Here is a 20157-nt window from a genome sequence, read left to right as displayed (position 1 = left end):
TTCTGCAGGTGCGATGTATGACAGGTGTTACTGCATCGACGTCTCCTGCGATTACAATGGGGAGGTAATGAGTGCTGTGCTTTCAGGAGTGGAAGTGAAGTTCAAGAACAAGCACTATCCCTGCCTGCTGGCTCCTGCTCGTGTAGCTGAACTCAACCAAGTTCTCTTCTCTGACACTGGTTCGTCCTACATCACATTCTCTGTTTATTGCAGATTCCATTCGAATGGCATAAAAACAGTGCTAAAGGCGTAACCTCGCTAGCCAAGGCGATGACATCATTATGCGTGACACTATCTCGCGACGTCACGCATCGAGAGGTGACCGCATTTCGTGCATAAATAAATACTTCTGGAGTAAACGCACATTGGAAAGCATTTGCAATGACATGCATATGCATTATTTCTCTTGTTTGATATGAAATATCTTAATTTGTATGACTGCTGTGATAATGTCACTGCATAACCCTACTCCACAAAATGCCAAATAGATCTATTTTAAAATATATATCTGGGTGCTAGGGTGGCGCAGTGATAATACTTGTGCCTCAAAGCTAAAAGTACCTGGGTTCGATTCTTGTGTTGGGTGGGCGGCTTTCTACATGGAGTTTGTATGTTCTCCCCCTGCACATTATTGCGAAAAGCTGGCAAGACCCTCCTAAAACAGTCTTTGCGACTCATCGAAACTTTCCTGGGTCAACAAGCGTAGTAATAATACAAATAATGAAATTATGAATACACTTAAAAGTCAATATATTCGTCTAAAACTACAAGGGCAATATTTTAAAGCACGAGTATAAAAAGCGAGGAGGTGTCTGGACGTGACTGGATGGGTCTGTGAGCAGGGCTCTGGCTGGGCGCCGCGTGCACGCTGAGCCGGGTGGGGGCCGTGCTGGGCGCGGCGCTGGGCAAGGGGCCCACGGCCAGCGACGAGACGTTCCGCGCGCTTCTCGATGTGCTGCACTCCTTTGCGGGCACCCAGATCCGCAACGTGGCGGTGAGTCGCCTCCCAGATCCGCAACGTGGCAGTGAGTCGCTTCCCAGGGCTCCTTGCCGCTGTCACCGCGCGCCCCGCCAGGAATCTATCAATTTGAGGAGCCACCGAACGTGACGAGGCAGCCCGTTGGTGGGACAACCCAAAAACACTAAATATAATTAATGACTCCGGGTTCTCGAGGTTCTCCAGTTTCCTCACATTGTCAAATCACTCTATTAAGATGACACACGGCAATATTGTCCTCGACTTCAAAACTTGGCAGGATCATCCTGACAATGGGTATTGAGACTCCCCCGGCTGTGGATGACTGGGTAAGGGGACATGCTTCTGTTATTACTGTTGTTGTTGGTGTTATATGCAATTCCCATAGATGGGAGGTTAAACATAGAGTTCATGATTTCACCGACTACCAGAGACATCCTGCACGCGCACACACGGGGTGCGTACACGTTGTTCTGCGCAATTTGTTACACTGTTTGGTTAGGGTCATGGTCCACATTGCAAAGTGCATTGCCCATAGATGCCATGGCGGTGTGGTGTAGGGCATTTTTGTTGCGATTGTGCCGGAAGCATTCATGTTGTGGCTGATGGCAGATTAGATGAGCGAAAACTATCGTTCATCTGCTACTCTGGCTGTTGTCAATGTGCCCTTACATTTTTATTTAATGCTTTCGTGACTGCAGTAATTCATATTCTTAGCTCTTTCGGTAAAGTCACGTTGAAGGGAAACAATAAAATATATATTCATCTTCTTTGGTTCTTTCGGTAAAGTCACGTAGAATGATAATAATATCAGCTCCCCCACCTACAAACTGGCACGTTTTCTTGCTGATATACTGCGACCTTTCACTGGAAAAACCACCTCTGCGGTACTAAATTCTACTCACCTGGTATCGACAATCAAAGGCATTTCCCTGTCCCCAAACGACCTGCTTGTCAGTTTTGATGTGGTGTCCTTGTTCACCAAAGTCCCGGTACCTGACACCATTGCTATCACTGAAGACCTGGTTCATCAAGGACTGCATACTGATGTACCCCCCCTGGTGAGACATTGCTTAACCAACACTTACTTCACCTGGAATGGAACTTTCTACAAACAAACTGAGGGCACCCCAATGGGCTCCCCCCTATCTCCGGTTGTAGCCAACGTATTCATGGAAAAATTTGAAACTGACGCCATCCAGACTGCCACTCTACGCCCGACCTTATGGAGAGGTACGTTGATGACACCTTTGTCATCTGGCCACATAGGCCAGCCTGCTCAAGACCAATTCTGCGACCACATCAATTGAATACACCCAGCCATCAGATTTACCATGGAGGTCGAAAAAGATGGCAAACTACCCTTTTTGGATGTCTTAATTAAAAGAAGACATGATGGTTCAATGAGCCACTCTGTTTACAGGAAAGCTACCCATACAGATGCTTACTTGAAACCGGATTCCCACCACCATCCATCCCAGAAGAACTCCCTCATCAAGACTCTATACCATAGAGCCCAATGCATTTCCGACCAGGAACACATTACCAGTGAACTCAAGCACGTACACCAGGCTCTCAGGGCTAATGGCTACTCCGACTACACAATCCGCAAAGCCATCACTCCAGTCATGAAGAAGGATCCTCTTGTGGAGCCACTCAAAACCATCACCTTACCCTACATTGCAGGGGTCACTAAAAAGATCTCCAAAATCCTGAACAAACACAAGATCCAGGTCCGATTCAACACAGTACATAAAATCCGTGATTTAGTTCCATCTGTAAAAGATGCTGTTCCAGACATACAGTACCCGGGCGTTTACAAACTAAAGTGCCTCTGTGGTAGTAGCTACATTGGAGAAACCAAAAGACATATCTCGGACCGCATCCGCGAACACAAAGCAGACTTGAAACACGGTAGGACGAACTCCTCTGCCGTGGCAGATCACTGTTATAATTCAGTGGGCTCACATGACATTGACTTCTCCAAGACGGAGGTTCTTTGCAAACCAACCGGCTACCATGAGAGATTCGTTCATGAGGCCATTCACATATACAAGCACAGAGACAATTTCAACCGAGAAGATGGATTCAGGCTTAGTAACCACTGGAAAGATGTTTTAAATAATTTCTGTTCTTAATTAATTGTATTTTTACGATGACCTTCAGACCGCAGCTCTTTCGCCAGCATTGCCTCTTAATACCTCTCACACCACAGTTAATGGTATAGTTTTACAATATGGAGCATACTAGGGCCTCGCAGCTGTCTCTCTCCCCCTCCTCTGTTCCGACCATGGACGAACTCGTCCGTCTGAACGGGACCCGTAGCTATCCGTGGTGCTGAAATTTGAGGGTAAGAATCCACCCATTTTTTCGCCATATAGCATTGTGATATATAACGACTTATTGTTGGTAGCTTAGCTGATTGGAGAATATAGAGTTTATTGATAACATGAAGGTAATTTATATTTTAGTTTTTATTGGTTCACTATATAGTACTGTGAATAGCTCAGATGTGTAGTCATTTCTGTGACCAGTCACTAGCTAATCACTCAGTTGTTTCAATGCTGGATTCGCCTAGTTATTTCAATGCTAAATTCTCCTGTTTGATTTGTACTAAGGGCCTCGGTGAATGTGTATGCTCTGACTTTAACGTAGCTATTTCTGCAGCAGGTACAAGCTCTATTTCTGCAGCAGGTACAAGCTAACCACTCAGCTATCTCAATGCTAAATTCTATGCTAATTCCATTGTCAAGATGTGTATGCCTTAACTTAGCTATTTCAATGCTAAATTCTATGCTAATTCCTTTGTCAAGGGGTGCCTCTGCGGACGTGTATGCTTTAACTTAGCTATTTCAATGCTAAATTCTATGCTAATTCCTTTGTCAAGGGGTGCCTCTGCGGGTGTGTATGCTTTAACTTTTAACATAGCTATTTCTGTGACCAGTCACAAGCTAATCATTCAGCCATTTCAATGCTAAATTATATGCTAATTCCTTTGTCAAGGCGCTTTGTTCCTCTCACACAGCTTAAAGGCCGTATCTGAATGTGGCTCTTTCACTCCAGCGCTGTCCTACCAGACAGTCTCGCCCCCTTCACCTGATGAAGGCCGCTTGTGTTGTGGCCGAAACGTCGTGAGAATATTATTGTGTTATTTTATTTTATCAATTTATTATTTTATTATCATTCTACGTGCCTTTACCGAAAGAACCAAAGAAGATGAATCATTGCAGTCACGAAAGCTTTAAATCGAAAAATATATATTGTTTTATATATATTTGATTATTTTATTGTTTCCCTTCAACGTGATTTTACCGAAAGAGCTAAGAATATAATGTGCCCTTAGTTGACTCTGAGACACTTTCACCGAATCCTAGGAATACGAACTCTTTGCATCACTGTAAACAGTAGCTTCTCGAGGCTGGACACGGGCAAGCCGAGATTGAGGTCACCCAGAATGGCAACCGAAAGAAAATACTTATTTTGCTTGCATCTTGTACTCACATTTATCTGGAGCCCATTTTTATAGCCTTCTTTATTACACCCTTTCATGTCCTGCCGTTCATACCCCTCAGTTTCCATAATGACCAAAGTCCTCCGCAAATCTGAGATGGCAACATGAATGCTTATGCCTTCATTCCTCCAATTAAATTTTCAGGAATATGATCTTCACGGAATAACTTTGTTGAGGGCGTAACTCCTCGCCGAACTCCCACTGATTTGTATTTTGTGAATTAAATAACAACATAATTTTATTTTTTTATTTAAAGCTTTCGTGACTGCAGGGATCCATATTCTTGGTTCTTTCGATAAAGTCACGTAGATGGGAAACAATAAAATAATAAAAATATAAAACAATAACATTCTCACGACGTTTCGACTGCAACACAAGCAATCATCATCAGGTGTGAAAACCACAACAAGAAAATTTGAAAAAAGTGGCGGTTTTTTCAACCTTAGCACCACGGATAGCGATTTGACAGTTTGTTCAGATGGACAAGTTCATCTATGTTCGGAAAAGAGGAGGGGGGAGACGAAAAATAATGCATGCGGTCTGAAAGCCGTCTGTAAAAGATGTGATTCCGGACATACACTACCCTGGCGTCTACAAACTAAGTTGCCTCTGTGGTAGTAGTTACATTGGAGAAACCAAACGACATGTCTCCGACCGCATTCGTGAACACAAAGCAGACCTGAAACATGGTAGGACCAACACTTCGGCCGTGGCAGATCACTGTTATAATTCAGTAGGTTCACATGACATTGACTTCTCCAAGACAGAGGTTATTTGCAAGCCATCTGGCTACCATGAGAGATTCGTTCATGAGGCTATCCACATATACAAGCACAGAGACAATTTCAACCGAGAAGATGGATTCTGGCTTAGCAATCGTTGGAAGGATTTGATCAACCATTTCAGGTCTTAATTGATTGATCACGCTTAAGGTGGCTTTCAGACCGCTGCATTATTTTTCGTCTCCCTCCTCTTTTCCGAACATAGATGGACTCGTCCATCTTAACAAACTGTTAAATCGCTATCCGTGGTGCTAACGTTAAAAAAACGCCACTTTTTTCAAATTTTCTTGTTGTGGTTTTCACACCTGATGATGATTGCTTGTGTTGCAGTCGAAATGTCGTGAGAATTTAATTGTTTAATATTTTTGTTATTTTATTGTTTCCCTTCTACGTGACTTTACCGAAAGAACCAAGAATATAACATAATTTTGGAATGCCGCTCACAGTTGTATTTAAAGTCAGAGGCACAAGAAACCACAGACAAGCGGGAAGGCAGCCAGGACCGGTGCCAATAATTGCTCAAGCTCTGTGGTCCTCGATTGGGATGCTTGGCCAACACCGATGATACATTTTTATACATGTGGGAGAAACCAGAGTACCCAGAGAAAATCCACACGTACAGATGCAATACAGATGGGAATGAACCCACTTGCTGTACTGCCATTACACCCTGGCAAGCCAAGAGATGGCGACGTCACAGCCCAGCTGTTTGTGGGAGTTTAACAAATTCTTATGATCCTCCATGGCGCCACCGAATGCTCTGTTAAATATTCAGGCTGCACGGTGTCATAACTCATGGTTTCACACACCTGCAGTTCTCAATACCTCGTTCTGGTTTACGAGCAGTTGTGACGTACGTCCTCCCACTCACCCCCCTGTAGGCAATCGGAGGCAACATCATCACAGCAAGCCCCATATCTGACCTGAATCCTGTGCTCATGGCTGCTGGTGCACAGCTGTCCCTCGTCTCGCCCGGTGAGTGTTTCTTTACCCGTCGTGAGCGATCCACCCTATCCATCGCGCAGCACGAACCAGAAGATTATACAAATTGGTGAAGTGTCCGTTCCCGTGTCCACTCTCCAGCAGCAAATTATTCGAGATGATGGCAGCATTACCCGCACATGAGGATGATCTCCGCTGTCTGATTGAAGAGTCAGGAAACCTATCCGCCGTGATGTCCAGTGCTGCACGACGCTGGTTCAACAAAATGTTTCTGCATTATTTATTATTATTCTGCTTGCTTACCCAGGAAAGCCTCACTCAGTCCCATAACTCATTTTCAGGAGGGTCCTGTCAAGAGTTCACAGTAGGGAGCGAGATTGCTATGTATAGTCCAATTGAGTAATATGTTTGTAATTTGATTAACTTGGGAAATTTGGACCATGATGCTGGCACACTATGGCCTAGTCTTGCGAAATGCATCACAGGATCTTGAAAGTCCACTGGGAAGCAGACGTTGCGTAGTATATTTATGGTTAACATGCCACCTGCAGTATTAAATCAGAGCAGAAACTGGATGCAAGCCATGAACCTTTTGAACGAGCAGCGAATGCCCTAAGTATGCTTTCATACCTTTGTACCCCAACTATAGCATCTGCAATTTCAATGAAGTATAGGAGATCCTTGTATTTTATTTGCTACACAAAGTTTCTGTAAGTAGTCACTTTTTCCTATCAGCTTCCCATCTGTTGCATCCATTCCCATCTTGTCCACGTTGTTTGGAGGATATAGATATTGCTGTGTTTAGGTCATACAGAAGGTACCAGGAGGTGAGACAACGAAGCTCATGTGTAGCATCGTGTTACACGCGTGCTGCGTGGCCCACCGTCTCGTCCATCCTCGCCTGCACCCCCACCCTGCGCAATCTCCTCGCACCCCCTGCGACGCCTGCGGTCCGTGTTGCCCATCAAAGACAAAGACTCCCTATGTGGCTTGAACAGACTGTTGGGGAAAGTGCTGTTAGCAAGCACCTATCAAGGCTGGCAAGGCACACGACAGGGTGATGTGGCTAGCACCATGCCTGGCCACCTTTGTCTCACCGGTGGCAATTTTTACTCACGACTCCAGGTACTCATTTAAGACTGAGTTGACCTAAGGGAAGCCGAGAATTGGTTCAGACATCCGTCACTGATGTTGGCTCTGCATTGTCGCCCACCTCCCCCCCCTGACTCCCCCCCCCCTTCCCCAGCCGGAAAACGGGTCGTCCCGATGGACTGCTCCTTTTTTACGGGATACAGGCAGACGCTGCTGAGTAGTGACGAGCTGCTGCTGGCTGTGTTCGTGCCTTACTCCCGCCCGGTGCGTGCCGCTCCGCGCCATGCGTTATCCACCGGTGCCTGGCTTCTCTCGCCCGTGTCGCTGTCTGTCTGTGCAATTCTGCGTTTTATTTCTGTTCGGCATTCTCTCTGCTCTTCATCTTGTGTCTTTGGGAATTTCTGGGATTTCTGCGTGTTGTATTTGGCCATTGGCTTGGCTTCGCGCTGATGCCACGAGCTACATTCGTGGTTGCCAGGACTTGATGAGAGATTTTAATAATGTTGAGATTTATATGTATCTGTCTTTGTGACGAGTCACTGAAATATTCACGTTTTATGAAACTGCGAAGATAAAGAGGTGACAATCGTAAGTGAGAATTTCCATGTGTTTGATGTTTAATCTGAAATGTGAAGTAATTTTTTCACTTCCGATTTTACACTCTGCATGCTTCAAATTCAGAGCTTTACTTTCCTCATTTACGTTCGTGTTCGTGACATTCCAGAGAGAATACGTGATGGCCTTCAAGCAGGCGCAGCGACACGAGGACGACATCGCTATCGTGAATGCCGGCATGCGTGTGCGCCTGCACACCGCCTCACTGCGCGTCGCCGAGCTCAGCCTGGCCTACGGGGGCATGGCACCCACCACGAGGGCCATTTCACAGGCGGCCACCAAGACCTTCATCGATAGGCAAGCCGCGTCGGTAGTCCTGACTTAGGGGAAATGCTGATACGCGCAGTTCCAATGGAGTAATTTGCAGGTTAATTTTCAGCCTTTTCATCTTTGGCCAATACCAGTTACATTATATTTTTCTTTATCTATGGGAGGAAACCGGAGAACCCAAAACAAGGGGAGAACATACAAACTACACGCAAAAAGGCGCCCAAATTGGAAATCAAAGCCAGACTCTTCTTGCTGTGAGGTACCAGTGTTAGCACCACGCACCCTACTGTCAGCTTGACGTTATGTGTGTATGATGTGTGCCGTCGGCTGCAGGCTGTGGGACGAGTCTCTGCTCACTGACGTTTGTGCCGTGCTGGTGAAGGAACTGCCGCTCTCTGCTTCAGCTCCAGGAGGCATGGTGGCTTTTCGACAAACTCTTGTTCCCAGCTTCTTCTTCAAGTTTTACTGGACCGTGCTAAGAAAGCTGCGTGAACAGGTGCGTAGATAAATGTAGTGACTTCTAAAAAAAAAATTGGGCCGCAAGTTGGTGGCGTGTTGGTAACCCTGTGTCTCATGGCAAGAAGGGCCTTGGTACGATTCCCGACTCGGGGGCCTATCTGTGCAGAGTTTTTATGTTTCCCCCCTTGTTTTGCATGGGATTTCTCCGGGTTCACCAGTTTTCTCCCATGGCAAGACAAAGCTCCCACTGCGTGGGGCAGCTGCTCAGATTTTCTCTCTCCATGAACTTCTTCTTGTTCGTGTTTTTGTTTTTTTGTTTGTTGTGGTTGCACCCGATTCAAGAGCCGAATGGCTCACAGGGCTATACCAAAATAAATAAACTGAAAACTATTCCTCTTCAGACTAGTCCACCACCCTCACATCTCACTCCACCAATTCATCCTGCCATCTCCCCTTTGGTCTTTTCGTGCTCGTTCTGCCCTGCACCGGCTCGTAGAGGCTCGAATGAAACTCGTAGTAAACAACGCTCTTGAGAAGAAGTACAAATCTGCATGGTGAGAGCTCCAAAACACAACAGAGAATGTGAGTTTGTGTGATTCATCCCCACAAGTTGGCGAATTCCCATGGCTTAGGGACACAACTTGTTTTTACCGTCACTTTTTTGTACGGTTGTGTGCCATGAGTTTAAATGCAAAATTAGCATGTAAATTGTATTCATAGCAAATAGTCAGTTTTCATGCACATTATAAAAATACGTGTATTGTGAGCTTATGAATCGATTTTAATCAATGAATCAATTCAGTGGCATGTGCCTAATAGTGTGTATGTTTCCTGATACTTGTAGGACGAGGACATCTCAGAGATTCCACCAGAGCACATAAGTGCCACTCAGCCCTACCAGCAGAAGCTGCTACAGAGCATGCAACTCTACCAGGTATGAGCACACTCCGACTTACAAGAACACTCGTGCCATATATTAAGTGGCAAGGTGGCACAGTGGTAACACTCGTTCTTCACAGCAAGAAGTTCCTGGGTTTGATTCCTGACTCGGGCGCCTTTCTGTGTGGAGTTTGTGTTCTCCCCCCCCCCATCCCTTCGAGTTCCCCGGTTTTCACCCATAGCTAAAAGAATACACAATGTAACTGATTATGGCCAAGCATTCCAATGCAGATACGTAGCTGCAAATTACTCAATTGGGATTATGCATAGCAGCATCACACCCTACTGGTAAAACGTGGCAGGATCCTCCTGAAAAAATATTGAGACTCACTGAGACTTCCCTGGGTAAACGAGCGCAGCAATAACGATTAGTACCGAGCGCGGCGCAAACATCACTACCAGGTAGACAAGGGCGGCTGACCACCCACGCCCCGTGCGTCGTGCCGGCCTTGTTGCTAACGGTGCTTTCCCCTGCGGCCTGTAACGGTGCCATAGCAGCCGCTGACGCGAAGTTTGTTTTCTCCGCAGGAGGTGCCGCTCAGCCAGCGAGCGGAGGACGCCGTGGGCCGCCCGGTGCCGCACGTGGCCGCGGCGTTGCACACGAGCGGGGAGGCAGAGTACTGCGACGACTTGCCGCACCTGGAGAACGAGCTCTACATGGCCCTTGTCACCAGCTCCCGGCCGCACGCCGCCATCACGTAGGCCCTCTCAGCGAGCGCCCGGCTTATTAGGGTGGCCTAGTTGTGACGTTCAGTAACGCTTGTGCTCGCAGTAAGAAGGCCCTAGGTTCGATTCCCAACGCAGGCGCCCTGTTCTGCATGGGTTTCTTCAGGTTCTCCGGTTTCCTTCCAAAGCTAAAATCATGCAATGTAATTGCTGAACAATCACCTGCAAATTACTCAGTTTGGATTACGGGAACGACATTGCCTTTGGCAGGATCCTCCTAAAAAAGAGTTTGAGACTCAGTGAGACTTTCTTGGGTAAATAAGTATAGTAATAATAAATAAATAAATCTTTTACCACATTTGGTATTTGCACCATTCTTATAATGCAACGTTATCACAAAGGAAGACGCTTTGTTTTACATAGTTGCCAATAGTTTTGCATCATTGGGCAATGTTATGTTTTTGTCACGCACTGCAAGTTTCATTACATTCAGAGGCGGCCAAGCCCTGTGGCCCTATATTGGGATGTTTGGCCAACTCCACGAATAAGTGTTTATACATTTGGGAGGAAACCCACACGTTTCAGGGGCTAACACTCGTTCCCCGTACAGATAGAATATGGATTGAAATGTACCCACTTGCTGTATTGCCATCATACCCTGGCGAGCCATGAGATGACGACCTTGCAGCCCAGCGGGTTTGGGAGTTTGATGAAAGCGGACAATTCACCAACCCTCGCTGTGTGCCCGGAGCGGGTTCGCCGCACACCTTCTGTCGCTTCACGAGCGGCGAGCTCCACGCTCCGTGTCCACCTCCATTTGCTACCGATGGCCCCTTGCGTGCAGGGCGATCGATGCGAAGGAGGCGCTCGGCCTCCCGGGGGTCGAGGCGTTTATCGGCGCTCGCGACGTGCCTGGGATAAACCACAGTGGCATCTTCCAGGACGAGATGGTCTTCGCAGACGGCAAGGTGAGTCTGCAGCTGAACGGCGCATGTCTCCTCATTGGCCCGTCCATGCATCTCCTACCCGAACAGAGAGGGAAATAATCCACAGGGTACATCTAAAATTCTTGCTTAATGAAAATAAGCGTCCATCCTTGTCCTATATCTTCAACTGGCAAGTGAAATCATGTTGAATTGCGTTGGATAGCCTTGTGTTCAGCATTAACGTGGGGCTTTTTGTTAAACTGTAATTTTATTTACCATCAAAATACGCGACGTCTGCTTCATAGCATACGTTAAAGATCCCGCAACGTCCTTGAAACTGAGGAGGATGCCACTGTGCAGGCGTCAGGGTCCAAATTTTCCAAATTCTACGATTATACCACTAAATATAATTACTCAATTTGGATTAGACATAGCAATTATAGGCGACTCACCGCTGTGAGATGAAACAGTGATAAGTGGCGCAGTTAACGCTCCTACAGGTGGACAGTTAACTTGTTTGGCTGGATCGGGGGGCGGTGGAGGGTTCTTGACAATACAAACCTGTTTGTGCGTGGAATATACTTCACTTTCCAGTCCGTAGTACGAAGCGAATACATTGTGAAATGTCGCATCAATATTGAGTTGGTTTTGCGGGTGTTGTGCATCAGGTCACGTGCATAGGTCATGTGATTGGGGCTGTGGTGGCCGATACACAGATGCACGCCCAGCGTGCTGCTAAAGCCGTGAAGGTCACATACGAAGATCTGCAACCCGTCGTAATCACCATGCAGGTAAGACACTCGCTGGGCATGCTCGTGAACAATCCACTGTGGAGCTGGAAATTGTGAGCCCCCACAAGTGGAGGGTTAAACATCTCTTGTCTCTTCTGTTATGGCGCTCGGCCACTGTCCAGCTGTACGAGTGGGACGACGTTTTCTGACTCTGCGTATGTTGGGGAGCAGTTGAACTGAGACACAGTGCAGGCGACGTGTCGTCGTTTGTGACTGTGTGTGATCTCCCCACAGTGGCGGCGCACGCGACCGCGCTTGCGAGCCAATTGTCACGATCGCTCTCCCTGCAGGACGCCATTGCCCAGGGTTCGTTCTATGAGCAGCAGAAGCAGATCTTGAAGGGTCACTTGGACTCCGGCTTTGCTGAGGCAGACCACATTGTGGAAGGTTGGTCCTTCACCAGGCACGATGGTGCCACAGTAACACGTGTGCCTTACAGCAAAGAAGCCCGATGTTTGATTACCACCTGAGGTGCCTCTCTGTGTGCAGTTTCTATAGTCTCTCACCCTGTTCTGCAGAGTACAAGCGAGTGAGTGAGAGAGTGTGAGAGAGTGAGTGAGTGTGAGTGAGTGAGCGAGCGAGTGAGTGTGGGTGAGAGTGTGAGTGAGTGAGTGTGAGTGAGTGAGCGAGTGAGTGTGGGTGAGAGTGTGAGTGAGTGAGCGAGCGAGTGAGTGTGGGTGAGAGTGTGAGTGAGTGTTAGCGAGTGAGTGAGTGTTAGCGAGTGAGCGAGCAAGTGAGTGTGGGTGAGAGTGTGAGTGTGAGATTGTTAGCGAGTGAGTGAGTGAGTGTGAGAGTGTTAGCGAGTGAGTGAGCGAGCGAGTGAGAGTGGGTGAGAGTGTGAGAGAGTGAGTGTGAGTGAGTGTTAGCGAGTGAGTGTGAGTGAGTGAGAGTGTTAGCGAGTGAGTGTGAGTGAGTGAGAGTGTTAGCGAGAGAGAGTGTTAGCGAGTGAGTGTGAGTGAGTGAGAGTGTTAGCGAGTGAGTGTGAGTGAGTGAGAGTGTTAGCGAGTGAGTGAGTGTTAGCGAGTGAGTGAGAATGTTAGCGAGTGAGAGTGAGTGAGCGAGCGAGTGTGGGTGAGAGTGTGAGAGTGTGAGTGAGTGTTAGCGAGTGAGTGAGTGAGTGTTAGCGAGTGACTGAGTGAGTGTGAGTGAGTGAGAGTGTTAGCGAGTGAGTGTGAGTGAGAGTGAGTGAGTGTTAGCGAGTGAGTGTGAGTGAGTGAGAGTGTTAGCGAGTGAGTGTGAGTGAGAGTGAGTGTTAGCGAGTGAGTGTGAGTGAGAGTGAGTGAGTAAGTGAGTGCGAGTGTTAGCGAGTGAGTGTGAGTGAGTGAATGAGAGTGAGTGATTGTGAGTGAGTGAGAGTGAGTGTTAGCGAGTGAGTGAGTGAGAGTGGTCTGTATGTTCTCCATGGGTTTTGTCCGAGTTCTCCAGTTTACTCCTAACTGGTAATGGCCAAATCATCCCAATGCAATAAAATGATCATCAAATATCCTGATTGGTTAGGACCATCTTAACAAAGGGTCTTGAGTCTCAATTAGGTTTTGAGGCCGTCCATAAATGACGTCACGCACCTAGAGGGGGGTCAGACAAATAAATATAGACAACACGTTCTACTTATATTCTTGGTTCTTTCGGTGAAGTCACGTAGAAGGGAAAGAACCAAGAATATGAATCCCTGCAGTCACGAAAGCTTGAAATTAAAACGTTCTACTTTATTAAATAGACTTTTTAATAAAATATTCTCCAACATCAGAGCGCAGGGCCACATTAAATACGCACTACAATGACAATAGTTTAAAGCGATTTGAAGCATGTTTTTTTTGGGGGGGGGGGGCAGAGCTTTGTGACGTCATATTTGAGGGGGGGGTCTGACTTTTTGTGACGCCATGTGACAAAGGGTGAGGGGGGGGTAAAAAATCGTCAAATCGCGTGACGTCATTTATGGACGGCCCCTTTCCCAAGTAAACAAGCGTAATATTAAATTTTCCATTGACAGCCTGACCAGTATACCCACACAACCGCAGTACAGGGTGACATGTGCTCCCGTGTCTCCTGAAAAACCAGTGCAGTGTTGGTGCCGTGGTGAATATTGACGTGCGGTGTAGGTGCCGTAGTGAATATTGACGTGCGGTGTAGGTGCCATGGTGAATATTGACGTGCGGTGTAGGTGCCATGGTGAATATTGACGTGCGGTGTTGGTGCCGTAGTGAATATTGACGTGCGGTGTAGGTGCCGTGGTGAATATTGACGTGTGGTGTAGGTGCCGTGGTGAATATTGACGTGTGGTGTAGGTGCCGTGGTGAATATTGACGTGCGGTGCTGGTGCCGTGGTGAATATTGACGTGCGGTGTAGGTGCCGTGGTGAATATTGACGTGCGGTGTAGGTGCCGTGGTGAATATTGACGTGCGGTGTAGGTGCCGTGGTGAATATTGACGTGTGGTGTAGGTGCCGTGGTGAATATATTACGTGCGGTGTAGGTGCCGTAGTGAATATTGACGTGCGGTGTTGGTGCCGTAGTGAATATTGACTTGCGGTGTAGGTGCCGTGGTGATTATTGACGTGCTGTGTTGGTGCCGTGGTGAATCTTGACGTGTGGTGTAGGTGCCGTGGTGAATATTGACGTGCGGTGTAGGTGCCGTGGTTAATATTAACGTGTGGTGTTGGTGCCGTGGTGAATATTGACGTGCGGTGTAGGTGCCATGGTGAATATTGACGTGCGGTGTAGGTGCCGTGATGAATATTGACGTGCGGTGTAGGTGCCGTGGTGAATATTGACGTGCGGTGTAGGTACTGTGGTGAATATTGACGTGCGGTGTTGGTGCCGTGGTGAATATTGACGTGCGGTGTAGGTGCCGTGGTGAATATTGACGTGCGGTGTAGGTGCCGTGGTGAATATTGACGTGCGGTGTTGGTGCCGTGATGAATATTGACGTGCGGTGTAGGTGCCGTGGTGAATATTGACGTGTGGTGTAGGTGCCGTGGTGAATACTGACGTGCGGTGTTGGTGCCGTGGTGAATATTGACGTGCGGTGTAGGTGCCGTGGTGAATATTGACGTGCGGTGTAGGTGCCGTGGTGAATATTGACGTGCGGTGTAGGTGCCGTGGTGAATATTGACGTGCGGTGTAGGTGCCGTGGTGAATATTGACGTGCGGTGTTGGTGCCATAGTGAATGTTCACATACGGTGTCGGTACCGTGGTGAAAATTGACGTGCGGTGTTGGTGCTGTGGTGAATACCGATGGACAGTGTTCTCGTGTGGCGTGTGGATCGGACGAATATCGCATTTTATTCTGGAGTAATAAAGCTACCTGTAATTTTACTATAATTGAGTATTGCATAAAATTATAAACAATGTGGAGGTTTTGCAATGTAGCCACATCCGTGCAAGTATTTGCCCCGAGGAGCCGATCTGTGCACATGGTTGGTCTGACGTGCTGGCTTCCCCTCGCAGGAGAGATACACATCGGGGGGCAAGAGCATTTCTACCTGGAAACGCAGTGCTCGCTGGTCGTTCCCAAGGGCGAAAATGGGGAGATAGAGATCTTCTCTTCTTCTCAATCGCCCACCACCACACAGGTGTGTCCTGCCCTCGTGTGCACATACACATTTACACATTCACACAGGAAAGATTGCCTGCACAGCCTCACCGAGTTTCAAGACTCATTTTCATGAGGGTCCTGCCACATGTTCACAGTACGGGTCGATGTTTCTACGTGTAATTTAACCCAGGGGGTTCTTGCTATGAGGCACGAGTGTTACCACTGTGCCTGCATTGGATCCCCAACTCGTTCTCCCCCAATTTTACGCGGGTTTCCTCCAGGTTCTCTGGTTTCCTCCCACAGCTAAAATTGTTCAATGCAACTAGCGTTGGCCAAACGTCCCAATGCTAACAAATTACTTGCAGACTATTCAGTTGACATAACATACCGTGACATCCTACTACGAAAGCCTGGCTTCCCTGGGTAAACAAGCAGACTCGCAACAATAACAACATTAACAACAGTGATTTTAAACAATCGTGCTGGCTGGGGGGGTGGGGTGTGCAGCTGGAGGCGGCGGAGGTGCTGGGGGTGCCGGCGAACCGCGTCACTTGCCGCGTGCGCCGCTTAGGCGGTGGCTTCGGCGGCAAGGAGAGCCGTACCTGCATGCTCTCCAACGCCGTGGCGGTGGCAGCGGTGCGGTGAGTGGTGCCGCTGCACGGCATTCGCTCGCTCTCGAAGAGAGAGAGGAGAACTCAGAGGCGCAAGGAGGAGGATCCACAGACGAGCAGGAAGGCAGCAGTAGCCGGGCGATCAGGAGGTGGTAGCAAGTATTGCCAAAGCTCTGCGCTCCTCTAAATTAAAGTATTTGTAGAGGACACCAGAGTACCCAGAGGGGGCAACGCTTTATCCCTTACGGACAAAACAGGTGGAAGCCACATTTCGTCTCTCCTGCCTTCTCCTGGCGAGCTAAGGTACGGCTCCTCCTCAAAGCCCAGGGGAAGGAATCTCGATTTAAAGCTTTCGTGACTGCAAGGATTCATCTTCTTTGGTTCTTTCGGTAAAGTTACGTAGAATGAGAATAAAATAATAAATTGATAAAATAAAATAACACAATAATATTCTCACGACGTTTCGGCCACAACACAAGCGGCCTTCATCAGGTGAAGGGACGAGACTGTCTGGTAGGACAGCGCTGGAGTGAAAAAAGCCACGTTCAGATCACGACCTTTAAGCTGTGTCAGAAGAAACAAAGCGCCTTGACAAAGGAATTAGCATATAATTTAGCATTGAAATGGCCGAGTGATTAGCTTGTGACTGGTCACAGAAATGGCTATGTAAAGTTAAAGCATACACATCCGCAGAGGCACCCCTTGACAAAGGAATTAGCATAGAATTTAGCATTGAAATAGCTAAGTTAAAGCATACACATCCGCAGAGGCACCCCTTGACAAAGGAATTAGCATAGAATTTAGCATTGAAATAGCTGAGTGATTAGCTTGTAACTGGTCACAGAAATAGCTATGTTTAAAGTCAGAGCATACACATCGTCATGAGAATATTATTGTGTTATTTTATTTTATCAATTTTATTCTCATTCTACGTGACTTTACCGAAAGAACCAAAGAAGACAGGGGAAGGAAGTTTGACAAAATGTCAATGATTCACCAACCCTCACTGCCTCCACAGTGCTGGATAACAGGAATATGCACAAAGTATTACATTGAGAATTACACCCGGCACACATGAGGAAATTCACTTGAGCACAAGGGTTATATCTCGCATACAACATCTGTGCTTCATCATATGTAGTGGAAATTGAGATTCTAGTTCCTCCCAGCGTCACGTGAGACACTGACGCCAAGAGATGGCAGCTCAAGATAGCGATCTCACGTCCAGGCTCGGACACATGGGGACTCCTCCAGAGTGGTGGGTATCAGCAACGTCGCCACACATCTCTTACCTTTTGTTTCATGCCTTCACTTGAGCTTGTTCTGCTTGTTTGACTGAACACTCGGCTTTTGCGATTAGGAGCCGTTCATAAATGACGTCACGCGATTTTGGACGATTTTTTACTCCCCCCCCCCCCCGTTTGTCACACGGTGTCACAAAAAGTCAGACCCCCCCCTCAAATATGACGTCACAAAGCTCTGCCCCCCCCCCCCGAAAAAAAATAAAAGATGCTTCAAATCGCTTTAAGCTATTGTCATTATAGTGCGTATTTAATGTGGCGCTGCACTCTGATGTTCTAGGAGAAAACATTTATTAAAAAGTCTATTTAATTAAGTAGAACGTGTTGTCTATATTTTTTTAAAGTTGCGCATTTGATGTGACGTCATATTTCTCAAACCCCCCCTCGTCACACATCGTCACAAATGTCTGACCCCCCCCCCCCCCCCCCAGGTGCTTGACATCATTTATGGACGGCCCCTTAGAGTTTACGACACACAAAGTTGTGGAGCCCGCATTTATTTTTCCATTGGGAAAGGTTTTCTCGTCACATGCGGATTTAAATCTCTCAGCTCTTCAGTGGCGATCTTTTCAAAAGCTGGGGTTTAGCGCGCCCACGTGACGTTGCGTCTCAAACTCTCCCCGGCACCAGGACGCCCACGGTGAAACACGAGCGAGCATGAGCCATGAATCCACTGTGCTTTGTGCTGCTGTGCGTGGCGCAGGCTGGGCCGACCGGTGCGCTGCATGCTGGACCGCGACGAGGACATGCTCATCACCGGGGGCCGCCACCCATTCCTGGGGAAGTATAAGGTGCCGCCGTGCAGATCCTCTGCTGCTTTGCTACATTGTATCTCATTATAGTTACTGCACAGATCCAAAGTGGAAAGAGGACAGAGTCTATTTTTCATGGCTGTGTTGCAGGTGGGGTTCATGAACGATGGTCGAGTGGTCGCACTGGATGTGGTTATGTACAGCAATGGCGGCAACAGCCTGGATCTGTCAGCTTCCGTACGTATCCCAACTCTGCATGGTGCCATCTTCACACCACCTTTGGTTTTTATATAAAGCAAGGAACCTCATTCTCGAGTTCTTGCCTCTTTCACTGCTGGGAATGATTCCATCACCTCTCGTGCTGCCAAATGTAACTCCCACTGCTCCCATTAACATGGTTGGCTATGTACGGTGCGAAGAAAGTTCAATATATAATGTACATACATGGTTTTCTCAAACCTCGCACCTAAAAAATCTAAATAATCCAAAATAGAATTGAGTGACCATCCATAAATGTGGATTTTTTTTATCTTGAATATTTTCGCTGGCTCTAAATCTAACAGTAGATTACAGTTAAGACGGCTTGAGTCTTAACCGGTCCCTGCCCAGTCACTCTGCGCACCTTTCCAGAAATCAATCAAGGTAGCATATCAACATCCCCAGTCATCCTGGGTGGCAGGGTGGCATCGTGGTAACACTTTTTCCTCGTGGCAAGAAGGTCCTGGGTTCGATCCCTGATGCAGTTACCTTCCTGTGGAGTTTGTTCTCCCTCTGTTCTGCAGGGTGTGTGAGTGAGAGTGTTAGTGTGTGTGTGTATGTGGAGTTTAGTGGCTTCTAAAAATAATATTTCCTTGGAAAATTGGCCACCAGGATGTGGGACATTGGTAACCCTTGTGGATCAATGCAAGAAGGGCTTGCATACATACAATGTAATTGGTATTGGCCAAATATCCCAATGTCAAATCAATATCTGCAAATTGAGATTACACACAGCAGCGACATCGCCTGCTGCTATGAAAACTTGGCAGGACCCTCATGAAAAGAGTCTTGACACTCAGTGAGGTTTTCCTGGGTATACAAATGGAATATTTTTCAAAACATCACTTTGGGTCCTTCCCCTCCCGGAATTATGTATTATTGTGCGTCATGTCTACTGCTGTATATTGCTGTGACTTGGCTACACGATGGTCAATGCACCACTGATACTGCTGCTTATCACTCTCCCCTTGCCACTCTCCTCATTCATATATTAGAAAAGTGTCAGAGTTACTGTACCAATTCAGACAAGACAATGTCTCTAAATCCACAATGCAAGCTGTGTCCTGGCTGTGCTGAGCGGTGCGAGTGCTCTGCGTGGCAGGTGATGGAACGCGCTCTGTTTCACATGGACAACGTTTACCGCATCCCAAACATCCGTGGCAGAGGCATCATTTGTCGTACGAACCTCCCGTCCAATACGGCCTTCCGTGGCTTCGGGGCCCCGCAGGGAATGTTGATCGCGGAGAACTGGATCACGGACGTGGCCATGACCCTCAGTCTGCCACCCCATGAGGTCAGTGGAGAAGCTAAAATTCTGGATTTTAATCATTGTGTAAAGCTTCAACATGACTTTACGATTGAGCACATTTGGTGCCCCTATACTCGTACTCATAGAGAAACTGCCGTGTGGAAATCCCACAATTCCATCAGAAATGGCTGTCTTTTTTACGATAATTAAAGGAGAGTCCCACCCAATGCTAAGCCCCTAGTAGAAAAACAACTTAACAAGGCATTTAATTGCCATTTGAGCATCTTTAAGGGAGTTATTGAGTATCCACTACAGTCACAGATAAACAAAGTTGATGTGTTATTTAATTCAACCCTAGATGGGAGGTGTTAACAACACACAGGTAATTGGAATAGATATCCTGCATATCGTCAGAGGACTCGTGTAACGGCCCGGGCAAAAGGACAAGGGGCCACTAATACGAGGATTTCCACTTAGGGTCG

General features: G+C 47.3%; 1 protein-coding gene across 2 annotated transcripts in view; it reads left to right on the top strand.

The window, feature by feature from the left end:
• XDH (xanthine dehydrogenase) overlaps positions 1-20157 on the top strand; it is a 56569-nt gene that overhangs the window by 27454 nt on the left and 8958 nt on the right. For both annotated transcript variants that reach the window (XM_032964261.2, XM_076071168.1), the window contains 16 exons: positions 87-179; positions 843-994; positions 6151-6244; positions 7458-7567; positions 8028-8215; positions 8522-8684; positions 9492-9581; positions 10115-10284; positions 11097-11220; positions 11847-11969; positions 12260-12356; positions 15417-15541; positions 16012-16145; positions 18120-18207; positions 18319-18405; positions 19529-19720. In XM_032964261.2, coding sequence (XP_032820152.1) covers positions 87-179; positions 843-994; positions 6151-6244; positions 7458-7567; positions 8028-8215; positions 8522-8684; positions 9492-9581; positions 10115-10284; positions 11097-11220; positions 11847-11969; positions 12260-12356; positions 15417-15541; positions 16012-16145; positions 18120-18207; positions 18319-18405; positions 19529-19720 — 2030 coding nt within the window. The remainder of the gene's footprint in view (positions 1-86; positions 180-842; positions 995-6150; positions 6245-7457; positions 7568-8027; positions 8216-8521; positions 8685-9491; positions 9582-10114; positions 10285-11096; positions 11221-11846; positions 11970-12259; positions 12357-15416; positions 15542-16011; positions 16146-18119; positions 18208-18318; positions 18406-19528; positions 19721-20157) is intronic.

This window comes from Petromyzon marinus, chromosome 31 (genome assembly GCF_048934315.1).
Source record: "Petromyzon marinus isolate PM22_M1 ecotype Great Lakes invasive population chromosome 31, UKy_Petmar_22M1.pri1.0, whole genome shotgun sequence".
Lineage (NCBI taxonomy): Eukaryota > Metazoa > Chordata > Hyperoartia > Petromyzontiformes > Petromyzontidae > Petromyzon > Petromyzon marinus.
The sequence above is the reverse complement of the archived record's forward strand: the minus strand, read 5'-3'. Positions and strand labels throughout refer to the sequence as shown.